Consider the following 23,872-nt stretch of genomic DNA (forward strand, 5'->3'; position numbering starts at 1 on the left):
CGTCAGTCAAAGAGACTGCAGTACACAGGAAAATACAAACAAAAAAAAACAGTACGGAGCAAAAAATTAAGGTTACTCCCTCACTCAGGACTTACTTCAAGATCCTGCCAAAAACCCTTATACTAAAAGAAAGTAGTAAGATGGAGACAAAGGGGTATCAGGAAGAACTGAGCAACAAGGGATGCTAGGCAAGACCGTGGAGTTGCCAAACTTGGGAGATTGGTCTAAGGACGTAAGTCCAACCCGTTATCAGGTCCTTGCCACGGACACATTGGACACCCCAGTAGCTGCTGGGAGAGCCTACCCAACCTCTTGTCCAGAGGTCTCAATCAAGCCCTATAGCAGCCAAGAGGGGAAATTACTAACTCCAGGGAGGTTCTGAGTGAGAGGGAGGCGACGGAGAGAGAATTTAGTGAGGAGGCAGGCACTGTTTCCAAAAACTCGGACAGGGAGAACTTTTCCATCAGTGCTCTTTTTACAATCCTTACTTTGGAAACAAAGAATAGATTTGAAACCTCAGAAGTAAATCAGAAAGAGATCAGGTCGGTCTGTGAAAGTCTGGAGAGGAAAATTGATGATCTGAGTACTAGAACAGTCACCCTAGAAGGGGAAGTAAGGGACCTCAAGGAGGCGGTGAAAGTCCATGCTGCTGTAATTGAGGGGCTAAAAACAAATGAGAGTGAACAGCAGGAGAGGGTAGAAAGGTTGGAAAACTTTCAGAGGAGGAACAATTTGAAGATCTTAAAAATTCCCTGAAAGCAAGGAGGGGGATGACATCAAAACTTATATAGTTCAGTTGATTAAAAATGAGCTACCCTGGAGGAAACAGAAGAGGAGATCATTAAAGACATTCAGAGGATTCATAGAGACCCCTTTAGACTCAACACAAATAGGATTAAGCCCAGGAGAATTTTAGTAAATTTCCTTACCTACACTTTAAAGGAAAAGATCTTGTCCAATGCTCTGAGTAAAAAGGTGTTGGAGGTCGACGGAGTTAATTTTCAAGTCGGGTCAGATGTGTCAAGTGTAACCTCCAACAGGCAGTGGGAGTTCAGGAAGAGAATTAAACCACTAAGGAAGCTAGGTGCATCTGTACAGCCTAAGTTCCTGGCTCTTCTGAAGGTGATGCTTAATAATAAAATGCATACCTTCTGCTTTGTCAAAGAGGTAGATAAGTTCATTGAAACTCTGCATCCTGGGGGTTAGTAAAATAGGTCACATGACGAATTAGTCCCTGATATACTGGGGGTTAGTATCGATGACACTGAAACTAATCAGACCTGGGTCTGTCAATGTTATGTTATTTCTTTTCTTTTCTGGGATTTACTGTTGCTCTTTATAGAGCCATAGGTTTTGGTATATTAGGTGCATTATTCTTTCATGTTTACGTTTCACTATTGGTGTTCAATGCGCACTCAGATGGGCACCCACAGGGCTTTAGCCATGAAAACCAGGGTAGGGTTTTCCATGGGGGGAGGGTGTAGGGAGCACGCGGTGGGGAGCATGTGGGAGAAAAAAAATCCTCTTTCGTCTTGTTGGCATTATATTTGCATCTAACTGCTGATCCTATAGGGGATGGTTGAGAAAGGAACAAATGAGATAACATTTTTATCTTGGAATGTGAATGGTCTGCAGGTAAGGGGTAGACGGTGGAAGATACTGCAGTACTTAAGGGGTTATTCCGCACAGATTATCATTATTCAGGAGACTCATTTAACGGAAAATGCGAGTCGAGAATTTTTTAAAGCCAAATGATGGATCTCCCAAGCAATCTATACAAAGCAGTCGGCAGTTACAAAAGGCGTGGCAGTCCTGGTGAAATGGCGGACGAATATCTCCGTAGTGGGTAGTGTTTCAAATATAGCGGGTTGATAGCTAGTGGCAAAATTAAAAATGTTTGGATAAAAATACACTTTGGTGGGTTATTATGGCCCAAATCAAGAGGACATGGGCCCGATAGAAGAACTATCCACCGAGCTATTAAATTTCCCAGACCCAATCATCATGGCAGGAGATTTAAATGTGGTATTGGTCCACAGGATAGATAGATCCCTGAACATTAGAGCAGTGGTAAATCCCAAAATGTCTGGCTTGATAAAAAAAAAAGTGATGGTTCAAATTGGACTCTGAGATATTTGGCGACTTAGGGCAAGGTCTCAGAAAGGTTTTACATTTTATAATAAGAAATATAGACATCAGTCTAGGATTGACTATTTCTTAATAGATAACAAACTCAAGGACCATGTACTAGATATCAAACACATAGGGGTTCATCTCTCAGATCATTCAGCAATATTACTTCATATAAGGCTCGGTGAGGGGTTGGCTCAGTCAAGATGGACATTGGATCGTACGATTTTATTAGATGAAGAGATTCTAGTCATCTTAAAACACGAGACAAAGCTGGCCAACACACTGGCCAACACACTAGCGACATTAGCTAATACAATTACATAAGGGCATGAGGCTGGGGCGGGTCAATCACAGGGAGATGATCCAGAAATTGGTGTTTTCTTTCTTCCTGCTGCTTGGCCGCAACAGTTAAACCTGGTCCGCTCCCATCTCTATCCGTTGGTGTAATCAAGGCTGTTCCTGTGATAACAGTCAAGGGATGAGTGTAGGTATCACCTCTGGCCCTTTTATTTTCATTGCAGGCCAGTTACTGCATTGCTGGAATTGCAGGATTCGTCAAAAGATTAGTATAAGCAGCTGGCAGTCTCTGTGGCTTCTGGGTGCAAACAGAATCAACCTCCCCGATTTCAGACAGTTTGCTCAAATTGGCCCCGATGGCAGCAGAGAATTGACTCAGTTTGATATCCAGCAGAGGAGTGCACTCAAGCTATCCCAAAGTTCAGCAGTTGGTGGAGACATGATGCCTAAGTCATCCAACCTTTGTGCCATCATTTTAGCTTTAGGCTCCGTTGGCGTTGATGTGTGAGCCTTTTTTCTTTTGCGGAAGGCCCCGGGTCCGGGTTATGTGAGAAAACATTTACCAGAGATCTGTCATTTAGCTCGACCCCGTCCTTTGAACCCATACGAGCAGGGCACTATCCCTATCTCTTTCCAACAGAGTCGAATCCAGCAAATTAAGAGTAATACATTTAAAAGTTTTGATCACACAGTACCTGAACAGGGATGGGTGGATGGATTTTCCAGGCAGCGGGGTCACAAAACTAGAGAGCCAAGAGAGTTGGTCCAGCCCGGTCTCTGTCGGGCTATGATGGGCCCGTCTTGGACCTGTCTATGCCTGGGCATGTGCCCAGGCTCATTCCGTGCGCATTCCGCATTGCCGGATGTAACAAGTACTTTTCAGCATGTCTTGAGCAGCCAGCCCCTCCTCTGCCACACGGTGTGCTGCAGGACGAAGTCTCCCCCCAGCAGGGCCACAGGGAAAGTCTTTGGCAGTGCGGGCAAATGCAGGCAAACAGCCGGTGAAGTTTGGCATTGTTTTAAATAGGCCTGCTTTGGTTGTGTAATGATTTGCCAGTTTGTCAGTAAATTCTTGAGAAATGGGATGAGTTCCTTACTATAGATTTAGGTTTAGAGAATTCTTAATTTGAACATTTAGCATTTTGAATTCTGTTTAAATAGTACCTTTTTTTAGCTTTTTTGATTTTTGACTTGTATATTCTGTTATGGTTCTGTAGGTGAAGTTTTCCTGGATTGTTATTTGTTTTGAGCCAGGGGAACTACAGCTTTGCAATTTGTTGTGTTATCTTCTGCATTCATCCAAGGTGCTTGTTTTCTTGTGTCCTGTCTTGTTGTTCTTAGTGGTATTAGGATATCAAAAGTTTCCTGTTTGTTCCATGCATTTTATTATTACTTTTTGTGAAGGCAACAAGTAGAAATCATTACTCAACTAAGGACCATCTAGTGGCACTTAACACTGTATAGCAGCAAATTTAAAAATGAAATAGACAATAAATCACCATCTAACTTTGCATCTGAAGTTCAGGAAAAATAATTAGATAGCTTTTTTTAAAGATACTATAAAGAAAACAAATTTAAAAGGACCTATCTTTAAGTGGAATTGACCAATGGTACAAGCTTGTGCAGTCCCTCAAATTGAAGGGAGCCATTGGGTAAAGTGGAATGACCCATTGCTCCATGTTGTATGATGTGGTGGGTGGAAGCAAAATGTGAAAGACAATCCATCAGACAATTGGATGAAACCTGCAGACCAAAAGCCCCCTGTAAATTTGTATATTATCCATGATTTATGTATGATTATGTAGGATTCTTTATGGAAAATAATAGGAAGCTGAGACAGCTAAAGCTGCCTCAAAAGCAAGTCCAAAAAAGATGGATTTTCCTCCATACCCATATCCAAATTATCATGAAACCTCCACTACAACTTCAGGTGTGCCACATTTATTGCAAAAGGAGCAACAAGATCCACATGATCAGGAGACTAAGGCATCTCAGAGAATCTAGAATCTGACAGTGGAATAAGCAGTGCAAGAGAAAAAACAATATAACTGGATGAAGTCTTTAGGAACAGTCTAGAAAATGATTTAGGTCAGGAATACGAATGTAAAAAGACAATCAGTATAATGTAGGTTCCAGGCGCAGTGCCAATGAAGCTAGAATTGAAAGAAAAGAGGGGACATTGAGCAGAACCACGCCTGCAGAGAATTCCTTGACAAAGCAACAATAATGACATTTCTGGTATCAGAGGTGACCAACTGTAATTCCTGCAGTGTTTTCAATCAGAAATCTTCTAACTGTATAAGAGTTGAAGAGGAAGAAGAGGAAGAAGATAAAGCTACAAATGTAGCAGCAGCTCACAAAACGAGCTAGGGATGTTATCCCAGTCTGTGCCTCTAGGATCTGGGTGCGGGTTAGTATTTCAACAAGAATGAGGCACCCAAGAATTAAATCACATTTTTCACATATCATCTTTGTTTCTGTAGAGGTATTCAATAGATGTGAGGTCCTTTTTCCTTAGATGGAAATGATGACAGGAGAGTGATCAAACCGGTGTCCTCTTCCAGCTTTTGGCAAAGCAGCCTACCACACAAGCATCATTGGGTGCCATACATTTTTTTTACAACAGTTTCTTTCAATCCCTATAAGAGAATTCTCTTCATACTGAATTTGTCATAGATAATTAACATGAGCGTGCTGGGACAAAAACATCTCCTTATAGGCAACTATGAATGTAGTAGCTGCAAATTGAGTTTTCACATTGACCTCCAAAAATATTGATCCATAATATGTGTGTGTTTTTTTTCTCCTGCTCCAGTTCCACCAGGGGGGGGGGGGGGGGGGAACGTCACAACTGGAGGAGCATGGAAGCCCAATTTCGATAGCCACAAAAGACTGTCATGGCTGAAACATGCCATCAAGTCTGTGTATGCTACTAAAGAATTTCTAGGACACTGTTCTTCTCAGAGTGAGCATCCTTTTGGAGAATTGGATTTCATGGCTATTTAAGTATATAAGTTCCGCTTCCTACATACGCTGACAAAAGATACCAGGGCTCCACCTTTCACCTCTGGTCGTATGCTAAATTCAAACCTCATTGCAAAATCCAAACCTAAATATCTTACCCACCTCAAGGGTGCAGTCAGTGGGAGCCTTTACACCGTGCCCCGGTCCTTTAGGATAAGAACGTTTACCCAAATGTACAGATTATCTTCCTTGTGGTCACTTTTAAAGTTCCCAGACTTCTAAGGACAGCTTCCATGATACAGGCAGATCCAGCAGTGATGAATGTGATCAAACTTTCTTAAGCCAGGTCCCAGCTAAGGTTAACTTCAAAACTGGTCTGCTGGTGCTTCTCCAAAACTGCCCTTCTCTGACATTTGTCTTCTTTATGTCTTCTCAAAGTCCAGCTGTGTTCTGATGGTGGGAAATCCAAATCCCCAAAAATAAGGGAAACTAAATAGCAGTTAGTAGAATGCAAATGAACCTTTTCTCACAAATTTCCCACACTGAGCCCTTCCCAAAATTTCAGACTTTACTCTGAATTATGGCTCAAGCCATCCCACAAGGCACTATTCCAGTTGTTTTGTTTTAAAAAGAGAAAGAAAGCCTAACTCGGCTGTGTGGACTGCTCAGTCCTGAGCATTTCATCGTCACTTTAAATGGGTTATCTCCCTCTCCTCATCAAAGGAAACCCTTTTGAATCTGGTCCTCTTCTTATGGTCCACTCCTACATAACAGAAGCCACTGAGCTCATAATAAGGCTTCCTATAATGCCCAATACTCCTGTCTCGTACCCTTTTCATGCTGCTGCTAAATTCTATAGGGCTCTGCACTTCTTTGAGCGTACAGCTTAGCTCAATTTACCATTCTTCCAACAACAATCTGGGGAGATGCGGGTGCTACTTCATAAAGGTGTGAAGTCCAGCAGTCATATTATACCTCAAGACCTACAGCTCTACAGGCAGTGTACTAACTAACTTACTTAATATATTTTCACGAGCTGAGATTTTCTTGAGGATAATGAGTTGCAGGGGTAGGAGCTGGACAGAACCAGTTTAGTAACTGCCAGGATTTGAGCAACATTTTTAACATTAATTTTCTGGCATTTGTACAAAAAATCCAAATCCACAATGAAGCGGATTTCTGTATTTAGGAGCATGCTTTAAAGACGAATGATCTACCTTATTCCTAAGATAAGTCAGTGATGTGACTACTTTGCCTTGCTCGTATACAGTGTCTTCGATGCCTGGTACCACAGGAAAAAAGCAAACTAACATACATCAGTTCCAAACATTGTTTTACCATGTGTTGTGAACTTCACAGCACACTTTGCAGATGATATTCATTTTTAGAACTAAGGTCAAATTTGTAACAAAGGTTTTACTTTTACCACAGCTTGACCTGCAGTGATAAAGAGCCCTTGTGCAGTTCTAATGCATAGTTTGATGTCTCTCATGTGGGTGCTGAAAGACCAGTGCTTAATTTGTAAAATAATAAATGCCAGGGGCCTTACCAGGAGGCCACTGTAGCTTGCACCACCCATCGCCCCGGTCATCGCTGTCAAAACAACATTAACCATCTCTCTCACCTGCAAGAGCGACAGTTAAGATTATTCCAGGTCGCTAAAGGAATGGCTGGGGAGACAGGAATTCGTAATTGTTTATATATATTGTATTCACAAACAACCATTGTTCTGCTCATCTCTAAATTACATGAGCAGTGCCACCATGTGGCAGACTGTCATAAGTGTGGAGTTGACAATTAAGTGCAGGTGCCGAGCAAGGGAAACCAATTAAGTACCAGTGGCGAGCCCTGGAAACCACCAGTTCAAATTAAGCACTCGGTAAGACCAGTGACGGCCCGTGTAGGGGGTTTTACCGGGGCGGTGACGTGGCACAGAGGAGGGGCAGGGTGGGGGGTTGCAAAATGCGGCATACGGCCGAGTTCAGGTAAGTTACGAAAAAAATTAATAAAACGAATTTCGTTGCGCGCGCTGCATCGCCAAATACGATGCAGCGTGCGCAACGAAATTCGTTTTATTAATTTTTTCGTAACTTACCTGAACTCGCCGTATGCTGCATTTTGCAACCCCCCACCCTGCCCCTCCTCTGTGCCACGTCACCGCCCCGGTAAAACGCCCTACACGGGCCGTCACTGGGTAAGACCATACTGCATACTGCAGCCAGGGTAGAAACTGTGCCTCAATTGCATCACATTTTTACTTGGAAATAAAATAAAAACTCAAATATGGCAATTGGTGCTTAGCAAGCAGCTACCATGTTTATGGAATAACGAGCCCGTGTATTTTTGGCAGCCTCACATCTCCCTAGGGTGCAAACAGAGTAACAAATCAATAAAACATGTGGCAACCATGCAAAATGTGCACTTTAGTTAGGCACTGCTATTACAAAGTCTAAGATATCAGCAGCGGCGGCTCCTCCACTAAGGTGGAGGAGCTTCGCCCCACTGCTGTTCAGCAGTGCAAAAAAGGAAAAATAAAATGACAATAACTCGCTGTTATTATCATTTTATTTTTCCTTGCTGAAGCCAGTTTTGGGGCAGGGCTGAGCAGGGCTTGGCTGTCGTCACAGCCAGCAGGGGGAGGAGTGGTATTTGTACTCAAGTGTGCCCAGCGGTTTGGCCGACTATCTTGGGCTTGCCAAACAGTCATGCACACTTTGCATGCTCTCCACGGACTGCAATGCAGAGCCTGGGTGGAGATCATGCACAGGCTTTCATTCCCCATCTGAGTGCCAAACCACGGTGCTCAGACCAATCATGACGCTGCTGTCATGATGACAGCAGTGTCGTGATTGTCTTAGGGGAGCCTGTGTGCTTCTGGGAAAAGAAGGGAGGACAGACGATGGAGGAAGACGGTGGCTGTGGAAAGGTAAGTTCATTTTCATTTTTTATCCCCCCCCCCCCTCACCACCACCATTACCTATCGACCACCACTGGATATCAGTGCTGATATCTCAAAACACATCTCAAATGACCACTCATGAACCAATGTTTCCACGCCTGACTGACACTAAGTTAAGGTCAACTTGAAGTTTACCCAACCACCATCAGTGTACCACACCCATTAAAGACCAGATCAGGACCCATCGATCCGAATGCCATAATACAGAGAGGGTGCATCCAATCCAAAACAGATGTTACAGAACATCGTGATCTGCACGTTCAGACTCTAATGGGGGCAGATGATCAGCCATGCAATATGTCCCAGAGGTGAGATTTGTGCATTTTATTAATTCAAATTAATCTGAATGCATAACAACTATCAACTCTGTACATACAGAACTTCAAGATACTTAAAATATACAAGGATAATACGTAATGGGAAAACACACAGCTAAAGAAGTATTTTCTCTACACCTCAAAATATGTTTCCTTCTCAACTTACCCAATGTTAACTGGGTGACGTATACAATGACTTGAACTCCAGGTTTGAGCTCGAACTGGACCAAGTTCTGGTTGAGAGCATTGAAAAGAATTTCCACAAGCTGAGGAGAAATAATCAATACATCAATATTTCAATATGCATTGTTTTTCAGCACTATGTATTAGTAGTTGACCTGATAGCTGGTGTCAACATCATATAGTTGAAGGGTAAGAAAGGACAGTGGGAGAAAGTGTGAGCTGTTAATAGATAGGAAGGATAAAATACCTCTAATCCAAGTCCAAAAACTACATTGGGTGTATTGACAATTCAAATATTTATAGCAAATTGATGCGAGTGAGCATGCCTACAAATGACAAAAATACTGGGTTATGTAAGAAAAATTACGCATAAAACAACATGTTGGTGCACAGGAATGCCTTTAATGGAATGCCGTTTGCATATCAGCCTATCTCAATTCCCAAAAGAAACCCTTAAAAAGCCAAAGTATGTCCTTCTAGATAGAATTCAAGTGACTAGCACTGAGGGAAGAGGTGTGCTTTCATTTGTTTTTTCAAAATGATATGTTTACATTTTAAGGAATAGGCCTCAGCATAATTGACTGAACTAATGCAACACTTGACGCGTGCCAAAGTTAGATATTGTGGTTCCAAGGCTAGCAATCTAGCGTCAGCATCATTCCTCGGGAATATTCTTTGCTGCTATTACAGCTGTTCAGTGAAGGTGCAATAGCGCTTAGATTACCTAATGAAAAGGGCATTATCACAACATTTCAAATTTTGTTTTAATAACATAAACCCTTCCTTTTATTCTGTCACCTATGGAAAACGCGATGGCATGAATATGCTCTAACTAACAGAAGTGCCCCTTCGAGCTCTCTCTAAAAGTTGCGAAGGTTGGCTAAACAATTTTATTTTTCTTAAAGCAGCCACTCACGTTGGAAGCTTGCACGCAAGCACGCGCTAAGCAGTCACAGCCTGCCTGACTTTGGCCGCGCGCTGCTGTGCTAAACAGTGTGTGACGGCCTCGCGCTGCTTGTGGGAGCCAGATTACAGTAAAAGGCAGCGTGCACATCTGATAGACGTCGTACTCCTGGGGAACAGTGCCCTTGCTGCTCTGACGAGAAGCCATGCTGCTGTGACAGAGGGTATGCTGATGTGACAGGTGTTTTGCTAATGTGACACCTAATAGATGGCAGCGGCAGATGTTAAGCTCAGCACACGGAGGGCTGTCACGATTCAGTATACAGAGCGCTGTGAGCAAAGGAGCAGACGCAGTTAGAGCTGGCCTGCTACCACATTACATTTTACTATCTGTGTTCTTGTGTCACACGTCAGCGCATCTGCGACGAGGAGGGGATCATAAGTCCGCAACTTTCAAAAGTTATTAAATTATCCTAATAAATTAGCCAACATGCATTGTAGTTGTAGTGGTCGTTGTTGGCCGCAGTTTATTAAGATTATGTACATACTCATTTTTGGTCATAATTAGTATGACCCCTGGTCATCTTTGTCATTTGTGAACTGCCATATCTTGGGTCATAAATCATACATATCCTTAGCATGTTATGCATATCACATTGCGGTACATTCTGTACACTTCCCCAGTTCGTAAATGGCACCAAAAAGTTATTTCATTAGTTCTTGGTAGTCCTTTTCTTGTCCCTTCTGGGACCACGATTTGGTTGGTCTCCACGCCCTTTGCGTGTAGGGGGGTACCTTCTCCCCGGAATTAGGCCCCAACTCGCTACCGATATGTGCCCTGCCATCTAGCCAGGTCTGGGCTGCGAGTGCCATCTCCGTTTGCTACCCCCTCCTTTGCTCGGCCAACTCACCCTGCCGTGCAGCATCCCAAAGTGAGTGGCCCTCCTCCTACACACTGCCCTGTCGGTGGATCCGAAAAAACAAAGTGCGCCGCTCACCCGCTCCACGAAGATAGGACCTACCTTGGTGGGAGCGGTGTCTTATATCCACCCCCCACCCGTTTCCCACCTTTCCGGGTGTTGTCCCCCCATTGAGGGGTTTGTATCTCGCCAGGCTCCCTATTGGACTGGGGCCTTGCGCCATTGTGGCGCTCGTGGGTGGGGGGGCGTGAGACACCTGGCTCTGTTTCTGGGCCAGTTCTCCTCCGGGCTCAGGGTAGGTTATGGTGCCGGCCCCTGAGCCTCTCCCCCTTCAGGGGAGTGGCGGCCTCTGCAAAATCATTTGAGATGGTCTAGCTGCAAACATAGCTGTTCTTTGAGGTCCGATATTCAGGCACATATAAATGCTTTCAACAATGTACCCTCTTTTATTATGGCCACCCAGTTTATATTGTTTCCCAAAAATAATACATAATTAGCTTTGTGTGCCACTTTTCCATCTTGAGTCTGAGGCCACAGCTAAGCTCAGTATCTTGGAAAAAGCTCATCACCACCCCATTGAAGATGCTGTGGACCGTCTCCTGGAAAACTGCTTAGGCAGAGGTCATCCAAAACTTGAACTGGTTAGTCAAAAAGAGCCTAAAAAGGGATGTAAGGTGACAGGATTATGGGTAACTCTTGCTTTGATGATACGCATTGAGGAAATAAAATCTAGTTAACCACTCAGTCTATTGCAACATTAAAAGACTATCAAGGAAATTTGGCAATTGAGGTCTACCCATCAAAATATTAGTATTTATGTTCCTTAAGTCTGAATATGAATAAAACCATCTAGAGTTCATGGTACCAAAATAGGGACCATTCACTTGGAATCTGCAATATTTTTTTTTTACTCAAGACGCACACATACTGTTGAATAGATTTCTCAGTAGATCTTTCCGATTCACTCTTTTACATTTCATACGTTGTACATCTTAGGCACATCACCTTTCTTTTAATACAGCCTTTTAACAGTCACCCAGCAGCATATCCACCTGATTAGTAAACAACTTCAGGTGTACAAGTTCATTATCCTGCAAGCTGGATACTGCACAACCCCAACCTTACCTTTTGCTTAGAACATGTGTATTTGTAAAGCACACGTTCATCCCCAAAGGGGTATCTTGGCACTGAATAACAGATGTTTATTGCTACCCAACGGTACTCATTTTATCGACATCAGATGGATGAAAGGCTGAGTGGGCCATCCAGGATCTGAACCTGTGACCATGAGGTGAACACAGGCCCCTTCAGTGGATCGATTAGTCCACTGAGCCACCAGACCTGGCTTATTACACTAGCACCATCTACATATAGGCTTAGTGAGGCCATCTCAAGATGGCCACCTATGTTCTTGCGCATACCCTACTTCTAAAACACACCCTTGTCTTCAAAGCTCCTGGTTGATGGACAATGTAGCAAAATTGCCTGTCTCTAATAATTTGAATAACTGCCACACCCGCCCTTTCTTCCCAGGTCAATCAATAAATTGCAAATAATTTGAGATTTTTTCACAGCCCTGCCTGCAACTATCAAAAAAGTATTCCGTATGAGTGAGTATTCTAGCTGCATTTTCAAACAGAATGGTTTATGAAAGAAGTATCTCTTTGTAAAGCTATCAGTTCATGTAATAATAGTACTTTATTGTGTGATTAATTAAAACCATTAAAAAAACTTTTTTTTAAAAGGACATACGGTGCTTGTTTACAAAAACCAGAGCTTTAAAAGATTCAGATTAATAGTAGGACAATCTAAAATAGGGAGATGGATAAAATATCCTCATAATAATTAATTACCTATGACTATCAGAGACTGAGGTATCAGATGGATCGAAGCGTCGCTTTTTTTAGAATCTAGAGAGGAGCAACTAAACATACATTTAAAAAAAGCCATATAAGGAAAAGTAAACAGTTAATATTAGGCAAATTCCAGTGGTCCAAAAGACTGTTCTGGGCGGTGAGAAATTCATGAATTAAGCCTTAGGTGACATAGTGGCACGGCCTGGTTGAGGGAGATTTGCTGCCGTTTTTGACCAACAATTTGGCCGCTCGGTCAACAAATCTAGTGAACCGAATGTTCAGCTTCGTATTGTCTGAGTTCAAGGCAGCAATAATGGCTTGTCGACAGGTACGAACACCAAGTTTTTTCCATTCGTCCCACAGTGAGGACCTTCTGTCGATCAGCAGAGCGGGACAAGCACAGGCTATATGCTCCATTGCTTCCGAGTGATAACCACACTCCCTGCATTTGATGCTAGCGCTGGTGCAGTGCCATTTGGGCAAATTATTTAAAAAAGGCCCTTCTCCCATCCTCAGGGCCATAAATTTTAGCTTCCAAAAAAGTGCAAATGTGCTTGATAAATACGATGGTTCGACCCCCGGTTTAAAATCGGAGATTGCCACCTAGGCGTGTTTCCTTCTGGACAATGTTGCCCTATCGGAGTGAAAGGACCACAACCGGACACTTGACTTGATGACTGCTTTTAGCACCGGCTAAGATGGGTTTGTTCCCCAATATTCCATGACACCGAGTAGTTGCAGGGAATTGTCCAGGTGATGCCGATATTTATGGCTGAATTGGCTGGTCGAAATTTCGGTCCAAAGTCTGGCCTCAAGGCTGCCCTCCCGGGCATTACACATTTTGTTGCAGAGCTTTATGAACGCACTGCCTCGACGCTGTGATAGTCCAGTAAGCCGAGTTCTAGTCTAACTTGGGCCGGAGATGCGTTTCTTGGCCGACGAAAAGCTCGTTTGAAGATTTTGGTGGTTAGTTTATTTAATAAAATACTTATTGCGCCCTTCATGATCTCATGCCCGTATGACAAGGAGTTGGAAATCTTTGCCTTCATTACCTTTAGCATTGGGGTTGGACTAGGGCCAAGTGGACGTTTCGATAGCATTCCGGAGGCAGCCTCAAGTGACAGAGCTTTGGCCCTTAATGCCTCTTTCTGCTTTACAAAAGAGCCTCTGGTGTCAAGATGAATTTCCAAGTATTTGTAGGGGGATACTGATTCAATCTTATTGTTATGGAAGATCCACCATCCGTTCTGCCGCTTTTGCTTCCCAAAAGAAATGTTTTTTGTTTTTGACACATTTCAGCTCAAGGCTGTTTTTGTTGTATAGGGGAGCAGCTGAGCGAGTAGCCTCTGTAGGCCTACCTTTGTGTGACTTAATAACATGAGGTCATCGGCATACAACAAATTACTAATGCGGGTTCCGTCTATTTGGGGGGGTAGCTGTTAACACTGTCAAGTGTGGGGGATAAATCCAGAATAAACAGATTAAAAAGAAGTGGGGCCAACACGCAGCCTTGTTTGACACCGCTTTTGGTCTCGATCTTCCTGGAAACACAGGAGCCTTCTCCCAACTTTATTCTGATCCAAGTTTCCGAGTGGTGTTGAATTATGGCATTTAAAAGAGCTGAGTGTATGCCCCAGAGCTCTAGTTTTTTCCATACTCGACCCCGGGGCACTCGGTCAAACGCCACTTTTAAATCGACGAAGCAGCAGTGAAGTTGGTTACCGTGAACTGCCGCTTTCTCTATCAAGACAGATAGGGTGAGTAAATTGCTTGTTGTTCCGGAGTTAGCCACAAAACCGGTCTGGTTGAAAGGGAGACGCTTTGTTGTTTCTGCCCAGGCCAAGAGTTCCTCCAATAAAATGTTGGCGTACTATTTAGTTTCGATGTCTAGGAGGGCTATCATTCTGTAATTTTTAGGATCGTTCTCTCCCCACTTTTATAGATTGAAAGAATGATAGGGCCTTTCCAGGACTCCGGGATGGTATGATATAGCCGACAGTGGAGAATCAAGGGGGCCAGGTATTCTGATCACAGGTCCACGTCCCATTTGAACAGGGCCTGGGGAAGACCATTAGGCCCTGGGGGTCCTTCTGCCCTAGCTTTCCTGATTGAGCGTGCAATGTTGTTTTTAGCGCTTCTAATGTTTTAGGAGTCTCCATCGTTGGGTCGTCGTACTTCTCCTGTCCCTCACTTGTTGTTTCTGCCATGACATGATTAACTATCAAAAAAGTATTCAGTATGAGTGAGTATTCTAGCTGTATTTTCTAACAGAATGGTTTATGAAAGAAGTTATCTCTTTGTAAAGCTATCAGTTCATGTAGATTGGGTCTGTATGCAACAATGTTAAAGGATTCCAGTTTCACTCATGCAAAACGCCTGTTTGTCCTCTGCATCTTGTTTCCTCAGTAGAAAAGGTAATACTTTTTTTAAATGGCCTGATCAGTGACAGTCTATGTGTCTATTGTACTAAAGACAAGTCATTGTGGAGCCTTACTCAAACAGGGGAATTAAGTGTCAGATAGGCTGAAGCAGCCAAAGAAGAGAAACACTTGAGACAGAGAAAGCTTTTCAAGGAAACTTAGTCAATACATTCTGGCATCTCGGACTCTGCAATATGAGTCCTGGTTTGCCAGAAAGCAACTTTCATTTGAATGTCTAGAGACCACATTGTTGCAACATGTGAGTTGTAGCAACACACATGGATTCCTTGGTTGTTTCAATGGCTTGAGATTCCTACAGATTATGAGTTAGGATTTATCTCAATAATACCAAGCTGGGTTCACATCCTCAAGCATCTTCAAGGTAGATTACCTCTTCAAGCCAATGTATTTGTTGGTACATTTGCCAACTGCTATTGCCAGGACCAACAGACCTTTCTTCTAACTCCTAAAGCCAATGGACTGCCTTTATATATGAGCCCAGTTGGTTGTAGGCTCTGTTGTACAATTAGGAGCAGAACTCACCAGATACAGAGGTCTGGTTTCTTGACCTCACATCTATGAATGGTGAAGCAGCACATCTCCGGTTCTGAGGTGAGAAATTTTACTCTGCCCTGTTTTGGGAAGCTCAGCCCCTGGTAGCTACTGCAGAGAGCAGACAAGCTTAACTTAAGAAAATGGGAAAAGCATTTAGAAGTACCAAAACTGTTGAAACAATTGAAAACACAAAGCTATAAAAGCCATCCCCAATTTATAACAATTGAAAATAAATATTTTAATCAACAATATAACACCTCAAAGACAAAAATACTGAAGAATGGGAACTAGAGATAGGAATGTTTTACATTTTAAATGAAAAAACAATTTCAAGAAGGTAAATTCCTCAGCGGGGCAGGAATGCAGACTGGATCAGAAGAAAGGCTTGTCAATGATGGATTGACAAAGGATGAGGTTTCAGTGAAGCCGTCAACAAAGGTGGGAAGAGCTCTGAGCAAAGCAAGTTCTGGGGACATGCCCAGAAAGTCATTGACGTGGACTGGATGCTGCTCCACGTTGGGCTTGGTGAAGATTTATTCCTGTGAACTTAGAATCTTTTCTAGAAGTTGGATTTTCTCAGCCAAGGAGGGTTTGGCATTGTTAGATGCCCGTCGGCGTAGGTCACACTGAATCCGATGTCCTGCTATGGGGGAGAATGTAGAGGGAACTACGGCGGAGTTAGGCCCACTGGCGATGCACCCTTCACGGATCGGCTGTCATATTGGTCCCAGTACCTCGATGGTTCTCCAGGCAAAAATTTGCCGAACAGTTTCCACGTCCCAGGTTTCGGGGATAGGCAGGAGGAGTACACTCTGACACGTACCAGGGGTTCCAGGACCTCAGGAACAGAACCCGCGGGTCAGACTTCACTCCAACAAAAAGCCACAAGCAGGGACCAGGGCAGGTCCAGTTGGACGTTGATAGCTGGGCTCTTCAGGAAAGAGGGCTTCTAGCCATTTGTGTGTCCCTGTAGCTTAACAGGAGGTCAGACAACTGCCCCTAGCAATCCATGACTTTTCCTGAGTACAAGTGGGTGCGGAAACAGTGTTTAGGGTTCTCCTTAATGGTCTCAACAACACGTGCAGTCATTCTTCTGTCTTCCATAGGTGCACTAGTTTTCTGAAAAGGGTGCTCATGGGTGCCATATGTATACCCGTCTCTAACCTGTGGGTGGGTGTGAATCCTGGTCCAATCCTAGCCAATTTGGAGAAAGTTCCCACTGGCAACCATTACTCATTTTTTCAGCAGTTCTTCAGTCTCCTAATCCTAAAAAAGGCCATGGTTCCCGTCTCTGCCTAAATCTATCACAGCAGAACCTTTCTCCTACTGCACAGAGCTACTGTACCCGTCCCAGAACAGAACACCTACCAACACCCAAGGCCTTTGTCTCAGCTCTGGGAGCAAGTTCACACCTCATCAAAGGGTTATTTGACTCCCAGTTGACAGTTGAAAGTTCATGCCAGTGAACTTTTAGAGGCTTTAGGCAACTGTAGGCTTCTTTTACCTTATGTAAAATATTTAGAATAAATCTGACTTTGCCAGTGAATTTGGCTAGTAATATATATTTTAAAAGTCCAATAATTATCTTTGCATCTCATGCCTAGGCGAAGATAACATTATTTCATTTTAATATTGTATCCCATTGCTTTTGTATGTAACAACTAACCCTGCTAGAGTAAAAACAGCTTTTGAGGCTTTGTTACTGTAAGGATATGTTTCACAATCAACTTTTACATGTTGTCCCTTTAAATATCATGAGCCCTGCCTTATTTGGCATTAAGGCCTAGTTAGGGTTGGCTTATTAATAATTAGAAGGAGGGTGTTAGACCTGCCAAAAGAGGGTATTTTGACAGGTCGAAAAGCAGTTTTAAACAGCTCAGACAGGCTACAGTGGTATGCCGGCAGCCATGTTTTGCACTGTATATCCAGTGGTGTCACTATGTGTGCTGCAGTTCCCTAGTGATATTTAACTTACAAGCCCTGGGTACACTTAAACCCATATTCTAGGGACTTATATGTTGGTTAAATATACCAATTAGCAGTACAGCCAATTTCGATATGCTTTAGGGGTTAGAGCAAATGCACTTGGGCCTGGTTAGCAGTGTCCCAGGGCATAGAGTAAAAAAAAAAAGGCAGCATCAGTCAAATAAATGGGGGTGATCATAAAAAATGAAGCATTTTCCTACATATGCTACATAATAATCTTCGTTTGGACTATTGGAGACATGATATCATGGCTCGAATCGGTTTAAAGCTGGCTTACTGTAATGCACAAGGCATAGGCATCAAGCGATCCTCAATTCAACAACTCCAGACCATTCCAAATCAGGCAGCCGGAACTGGTCGTGTGGCTCATAATTTCAACCACTTGGAACCTTTGCTACTGATTCAATCTCTAATTTTATGCATTACTCTTCATTCTCTTTTGGAACAACACCTAAAATTATTGCGAGAGAACTGACCAGAAACGTGCCAAGGAGACAGTTGACTTTCCTCTAATCAGCCTCCACTGAAGGTTCAACATTTCTGTAAATCAAAATGCAGAGGCTGTGCTTTCCCTATGTATGCCCATTCTTTATAGAACTTTCTTATGCTTGAGTTAAGTCCCATACCTTCATACCTCTCATTAATGACACAACTGAAAACGTCACTTTGAATGAACATACAGCTTCTCCTGTGGGGTCTCTTTGTTGATCTTTGTAGTGCCAGGAGAACTTCAGGTGACACCTACTCTACAATAAATTGTCTATCATAACGACAGGAATCTCCAGTAAACAAAGTCCCCACGTGAACTAAATATAAGAAAACACATCTGCACAACCTGATGTGTATAATATCATTTTTACGAGAGTTGGTAAATAGAGATCCCCACATTTTTCTCATGAATTGCCACCATTTTCGGCCAATGGCAGTGTCTCCTCCCCTTAGCACAGTCAACTGGGCAAGGAAACGTTATCTTCATAACACAAAAATGACTTTTTATTAACGTATACCTTCCTCATTAAACAAACAGGGAATGGAGTTTAATTTAGTAAACACAGTTTATTGCTCACATTGTTCTTAACAAGGATTCATTATTCAAACATATTTTAACTTACTGGTTCTAAATCGACTTCATTTCCTTTCCTTCTCTCTGTCACATTTTTGTGTGGTAAAACAAACAGTTCAGCAGAGGTTGGTACTCCAGGAAACACTGCCACCAAAATCTGTTCATGAGCAATATTAGTCACCTGGAGAGTAAAAACACACAATACCTCATCCTCAAAGAACAAGTTAAATTTTCATTCACTAGCTGTAATTTATCATGCGGTCAATGGAACTGCTACATCTAGCATGCAACGACTAGATAGCTCTTGTTGATGTTCTTGTGGTTGCGTTGAAACCTGACATGCTAACAGTTTAGTTTTTATCCACATCTATTGCATCTTTTCATCAGCCTGAATTGTCCTTGGAGGCAGCTAGCAATCGAATTCTGTGCATTAGGGAAGCGAATTCCTAGTTTACATGACAGAGGAACTCCATGAGCCCCCGAGAGAAACAAACTCCAAACTGGAATACTTGCAAACTATAATGCAAGCTGTAGTGTAAGGCATCGTTAGCAAATACTTTTCTAGATTTTATCACTAAACATTATTTGATTGTCTCCTTTTCAGCTTTGTAAGCACATCAGAGGTATCCTTCACATTTCTGTAAATTTAATGAATGGTTTCAAAGTGTTCTAAGACTTTCATTGAGAACAAAAATATTTAAATGTTCTTTATTTATTAAGACGGATTTATTAGGCTTTGATATTTGACAGACACGTGTTAGTCGGGGACAATATTATCTCCATCCATTTTAGTTGTGAGTCAAATGCCCAGCTAAAGAATATGACTTAATATAAATACCATAGATCAATTAATAGGGATCCCTGTAAGTGTGCGTTTTCTTTTAAACAATCTAAAGTATTCTCATCTTAACTTGTTAAAAATGCTATTTACATATGTGTGCTCTGTGAGCACAATTTATTCCTAGTTACAATGTGAGATATTGGGGAAGAAATGTATAGCTTACTGTAAGTACATTCGGTGTGCTGGCTGAAGTAGCCCACTTACAAACACACCAGTGATTCTCTTTGCAGTATTCATTTAAGAAGGCTATTGCTATTAGTGCTTGACCAGTAAAGGCCCAGGACATTGAGGGAAAGGGCGAAGAAAAAAAAGTAGACATTCCTAAATGACAATTTATGTGCAAACAGGGATATATGTGCTTGCATTTCATAATGTGTAAATGCCTGAGAAAAGAAAGAGGGATGTTTGCTATTTTGTGAATTACAACACAATGGAGCTGATTTCAAAAGAAGTCACTCAAATCATTAATCAAAGTTGCTGTACTGCATTGTGAAAGAGGGAAAGAGAAGGAAAATACCATATCTCCTTCTCTCTCTCTACCAAAGGCTCACAATCAGGCTGACTAGTGACATGCGCACACACTTGCAGCATTGTCCAAGAGAATATGCGTGTGATGTCTAGCATAGGTTTTGTGATCTAAGTGAACCCTCCCAGTACAAAATATCATGCCTAGACACACTTTAAAACTTTTTCTACTTGCATATGTGCTATACAGTGTAGCACACATGTAAAGTCAGAAAGGTTCGGAGAAATTAAAGCATTTCTCAAAGTTAACACCACTCTCAAAAAGACAATATTGTTTTATGCAAAATCCTGTCTTTTGTTGTTTGTAGATAGGGCTAGTTCATATTTATCTTGACACATCTGCTGTGTGTTCAAAGACAGAGGTTAGTGTTTATTTTTATTTCTCTAACTGCAAAGTTACAGAATTTGTCAAGTGAACTATCTGGCAATCTTACTGGGGTGCAGGAAGTTTGAAAGGAAAGACTGTAGGATGTCAGTTTTTTCCCTAACACACATCAACTTTAACATTACACATTAAACTTTAAATAGCTGTAAAATAACTACAAATATTTCATAATACACTAGCAGCTAGGAGAGGATAAATGGACAAATTAATTTTATACATTTGAAGTGTGATGGGAACAAAGCAAATCCAGACACCTGACTTGAATGGTAAATATTTGCTGAAATCAGTTTTCCACGCGTTATTTACGTTATATAGTTTTATCAGTAAAAATACATTTGTTGAGAATTTTTTGGCCATTTCCCCAAATGAAAAAATACAGTCTGTAAACGGCAGTGTGCTACCAAACCATGGTTTAGTAATAATTGCGGGACAGTGTGCTTCAAAATATACCACCAGCTACATACTACAGCTTAAAATCACTCTTGGTGAATGAGCGTGGCTCATTTCCGACCGTTGTTCTCTGTGTGATGCTAGGAGCTTGCACAATCCCTATGTCTTCCGTGAAGTAACATTGATGGCAGCACCCTCACTCTGAAAATTGTCAGCATGCCAAAGTATACCAAAAAAATCAAATAAACAACAGAATAGCTGTGACCCTGATGAGAGCGTCTTCACAATAAAGTGAAAGGTTTGCCTCTCGTCTAACATCTACTGAATGAGCGACTGACATGTTGTTTGCTCCATGAAAAGCAAGTATATAATGCACTTGATTTATAAAGGGAAACCCAGATTGTCTGCTCCGATTGCCTTTTTTAAGTAGAAGCGCAGCCATGAAAAATAAATCCTTAAAGTGAAAATTGTTTGATGATAGCTTACTTGTAAAAGGGCTCGCTTGATGATTTTGCTGATATCCTGCCTCCACTCGGGGATGTCGGGGTTATGATAATCCAGATTAGGCGAAAATGAAAGCAGCTGCGACTGGAAGTATTCTGGAGTGAGAAAGGATGGATTCATCATACAGATTGGACACACTTCAGTTTTCCCAGAAATTATATAGTTGTGAGCAGCATGTCTCATACATTTATCATAGTTAGGTGCCAAACTCGCCATAATATCATCTCCTACCTCAAAATCTATTCACCGGTTCCTGTCTGAAGATAGGAATGCTTTAATATGAGTTCTTTCACGAACTCGTATTGAAGCATGTCACACCCTGGACTACATCACGTAAAATGGCGCGGAATTGACAGTGGGCCTTTCTGGTCTAGTTAAAGCCACAATTGGGTGAGCAGGGGCTTTGCAACATATTTCACATACAATGTGCTATTCCACTGCTTACACAATTTTGTGGCCACACTAAAGGCCATATTTATGATAAAGTGGCAGAGCAAGTCACCTTGCTGCACGTCATCACTGGGAAAGGGCAGGAATGAGCTGTATATAAGGAAATATGAGGAATTCCTGTCCTTTCCCCTACGCTGGTGCACAATGGACTGGCTAGCCCCAATTTGGGCACCCTTGCACATGGTGCAAGGGTGCTTGCACTGCATGCAGGATTGTTTTTGTGCAGGAAAAGACACCTCACTGAGCAAAACAAATCCTGAGGGGCTTTTTCCTCTTTCTATGTGTGCTGCAGAATGCAGCACACATAGATAGAGGAAACAATACGGAGAAATAAAGATATTTTTCCTCATTAGGCCTCTTTTTGGCACATTCACAGGTTTACCTGTTCTTGTTAATCTGGTAGTTCACATAAAAATCCATGGATGTTGTGTGGGAACATCCATGGAAATGCCTCCCTGGTAATGCAATGCACCAATTTGCGCTACATTACATTGCTCAAGATTTATGAAGACTCACAGAGCCTTGCAATGCAATTAGACTCCTAAATATGCACCTGAGAGTATAGTGCTTTAAGGTGGACCTGCGGTTTAACACCTCCAATCCACCTTTCAATACAGCAGTATGTTTAGGAAGTGGTAGAGATAGCAATGCAAGCTGGTTGACTATGCATGTGCATCTGCCTGCAGCAGGAAGTAAAGTTTGTTCCTTGGATCCACATACTGCACTGCCAAGGGGTGCTCTTGTGGGTCATCCTGACAATGCACCACTTAATACATAGTGCACTTCCAGATGGAGTGTTTGTCCTTGTGTTGGCACCTGCCACATAGAACTTGAGTATGAGCAAATTTATACACTCATTTCCAAAGAGACTTGCCCTCAGGCAAATGAGGCTACCACTTGAAATCGCACAGGCACAATATGTGTGCCAGACAAGATTCTGCGGCTGCTTCTATAATAACACAGTACACTGTGATACAAAAAGAATTCACTTAAACACCTCTGGTACCCTACGTAATATGGCTACTGGTGTCAGTGTATGTCAGTTAATAGGAACGTCATCATCTATGAGTGTCTAATGGTGTAGACATGTAATGCAAACTGACAAGATTGGAAATGAACACTAACTACAAAAACATTCACTCACATTGATTATGTGCTCTCCTTTATCCATTAATTCAGAATTGGAGTTAGAAAATTGAGTTATGTTTCATAAATGAAACAAGACCAAAATGACAAAAATCCAATCAGTAGAACCGGCGATATGCAATTTTAAAGATGTCAGTAAGAAAAACACCAAAAAGCACCAAGCACCAACCATGGATATCTGGTGGTTCTGGACAGGGACAACATCACAAGTTCAGGCCAACCACAATGGATCTTGGGCAGGCTACAGGGACACAGTTAGGCCCGCTGAGCAAAGTACCTTAAACCCTGGTTTGCAGAGCATTGTGAAGGTCTGTGTCGGAGATGCTGAGGTGAGACGTTGGTTTTGAGATGCTGCAAGGCTGTGATGTGGGGTCCTGCATCCTCATCGAGGATACCATCAATGATGGTTTGCAACGTGAAGTCCGGTGGTGTTGATGTGTCGCCCAGTAGGAGTGATGTGTCAGTTCCAAGGAGCTGCAAAGCTGCGATGTGGAGTCCGCGGTCGTCATTGAGGCTGCAGTCGACGACCATCACAAGGGCCTGTGCTGGAGATGCATCATGCAGTAGCAGTTCTGAAGAGGTGATGGGCTGCAATGTGATATGGGGTCCGTGTGAAGGTACAGATAGATGCAGCAGTGGCAATGTATGGGTTTTGCTCGGGGTTCTGCCATGCAGCAGATGAGATGCCTTGGTTTCGCTGAGTCCATAGAGCCTGAAAGAGCACCTTAGGCCCACTTCCAAGGGCCCAAGACTGGAATGGCATCACCTAGTTGTGTAGATTCACAGATGGCAGAGTCCAAGTGCTGGTTTAACAGTTGTTGGAGTCTGCCGACCCTTAGGCTCATGTCAGAAGGCCAGCAAACTAGCCCTTGATTTCACTCTGGGCTCCTGGGTTCAACAGATGCAGGACCCGTCATTCTCACCCAGGCAAGGGGGCAGCAGGTAGCAGGCCTGCACAGCAGTGCAACAGTCCTTCAAAGGAGCAATCCAACAGAGTGGCAGTCCTTTCAGCAGCACAGCAGTCTTTCTTCCTATCAGAGTATCCAAAGGGCCAGAAGTGTACTGACGAGGCAAT

The 23,872-nt window shown here is 42.6% G+C and overlaps 1 protein-coding gene across 1 annotated transcript in view; it reads right to left on the reverse strand.

Annotated features, from left to right (window-relative positions):
- Window positions 1-23,872, reverse strand: part of SORCS3 (sortilin related VPS10 domain containing receptor 3) — a 2,496,310-nt gene that overhangs the window by 126,479 nt on the left and 2,345,959 nt on the right. Inside the window, exons 22-24 of the mRNA XM_085603452.1 lie at window positions 21,184-21,296; window positions 18,606-18,737; window positions 8,837-8,936 (exon numbers count right to left, since the gene is read on the reverse strand). Of these exons, the coding sequence (XP_085459578.1) occupies window positions 8,837-8,936; window positions 18,606-18,737; window positions 21,184-21,296 (345 nt within the window). The remainder of the gene's footprint in view (window positions 1-8,836; window positions 8,937-18,605; window positions 18,738-21,183; window positions 21,297-23,872) is intronic.

Source organism: Triturus cristatus, chromosome 1_2 (assembly GCF_964204655.1).
Source record: "Triturus cristatus chromosome 1_2, aTriCri1.1, whole genome shotgun sequence".
NCBI lineage: Eukaryota > Metazoa > Chordata > Amphibia > Caudata > Salamandridae > Triturus > Triturus cristatus.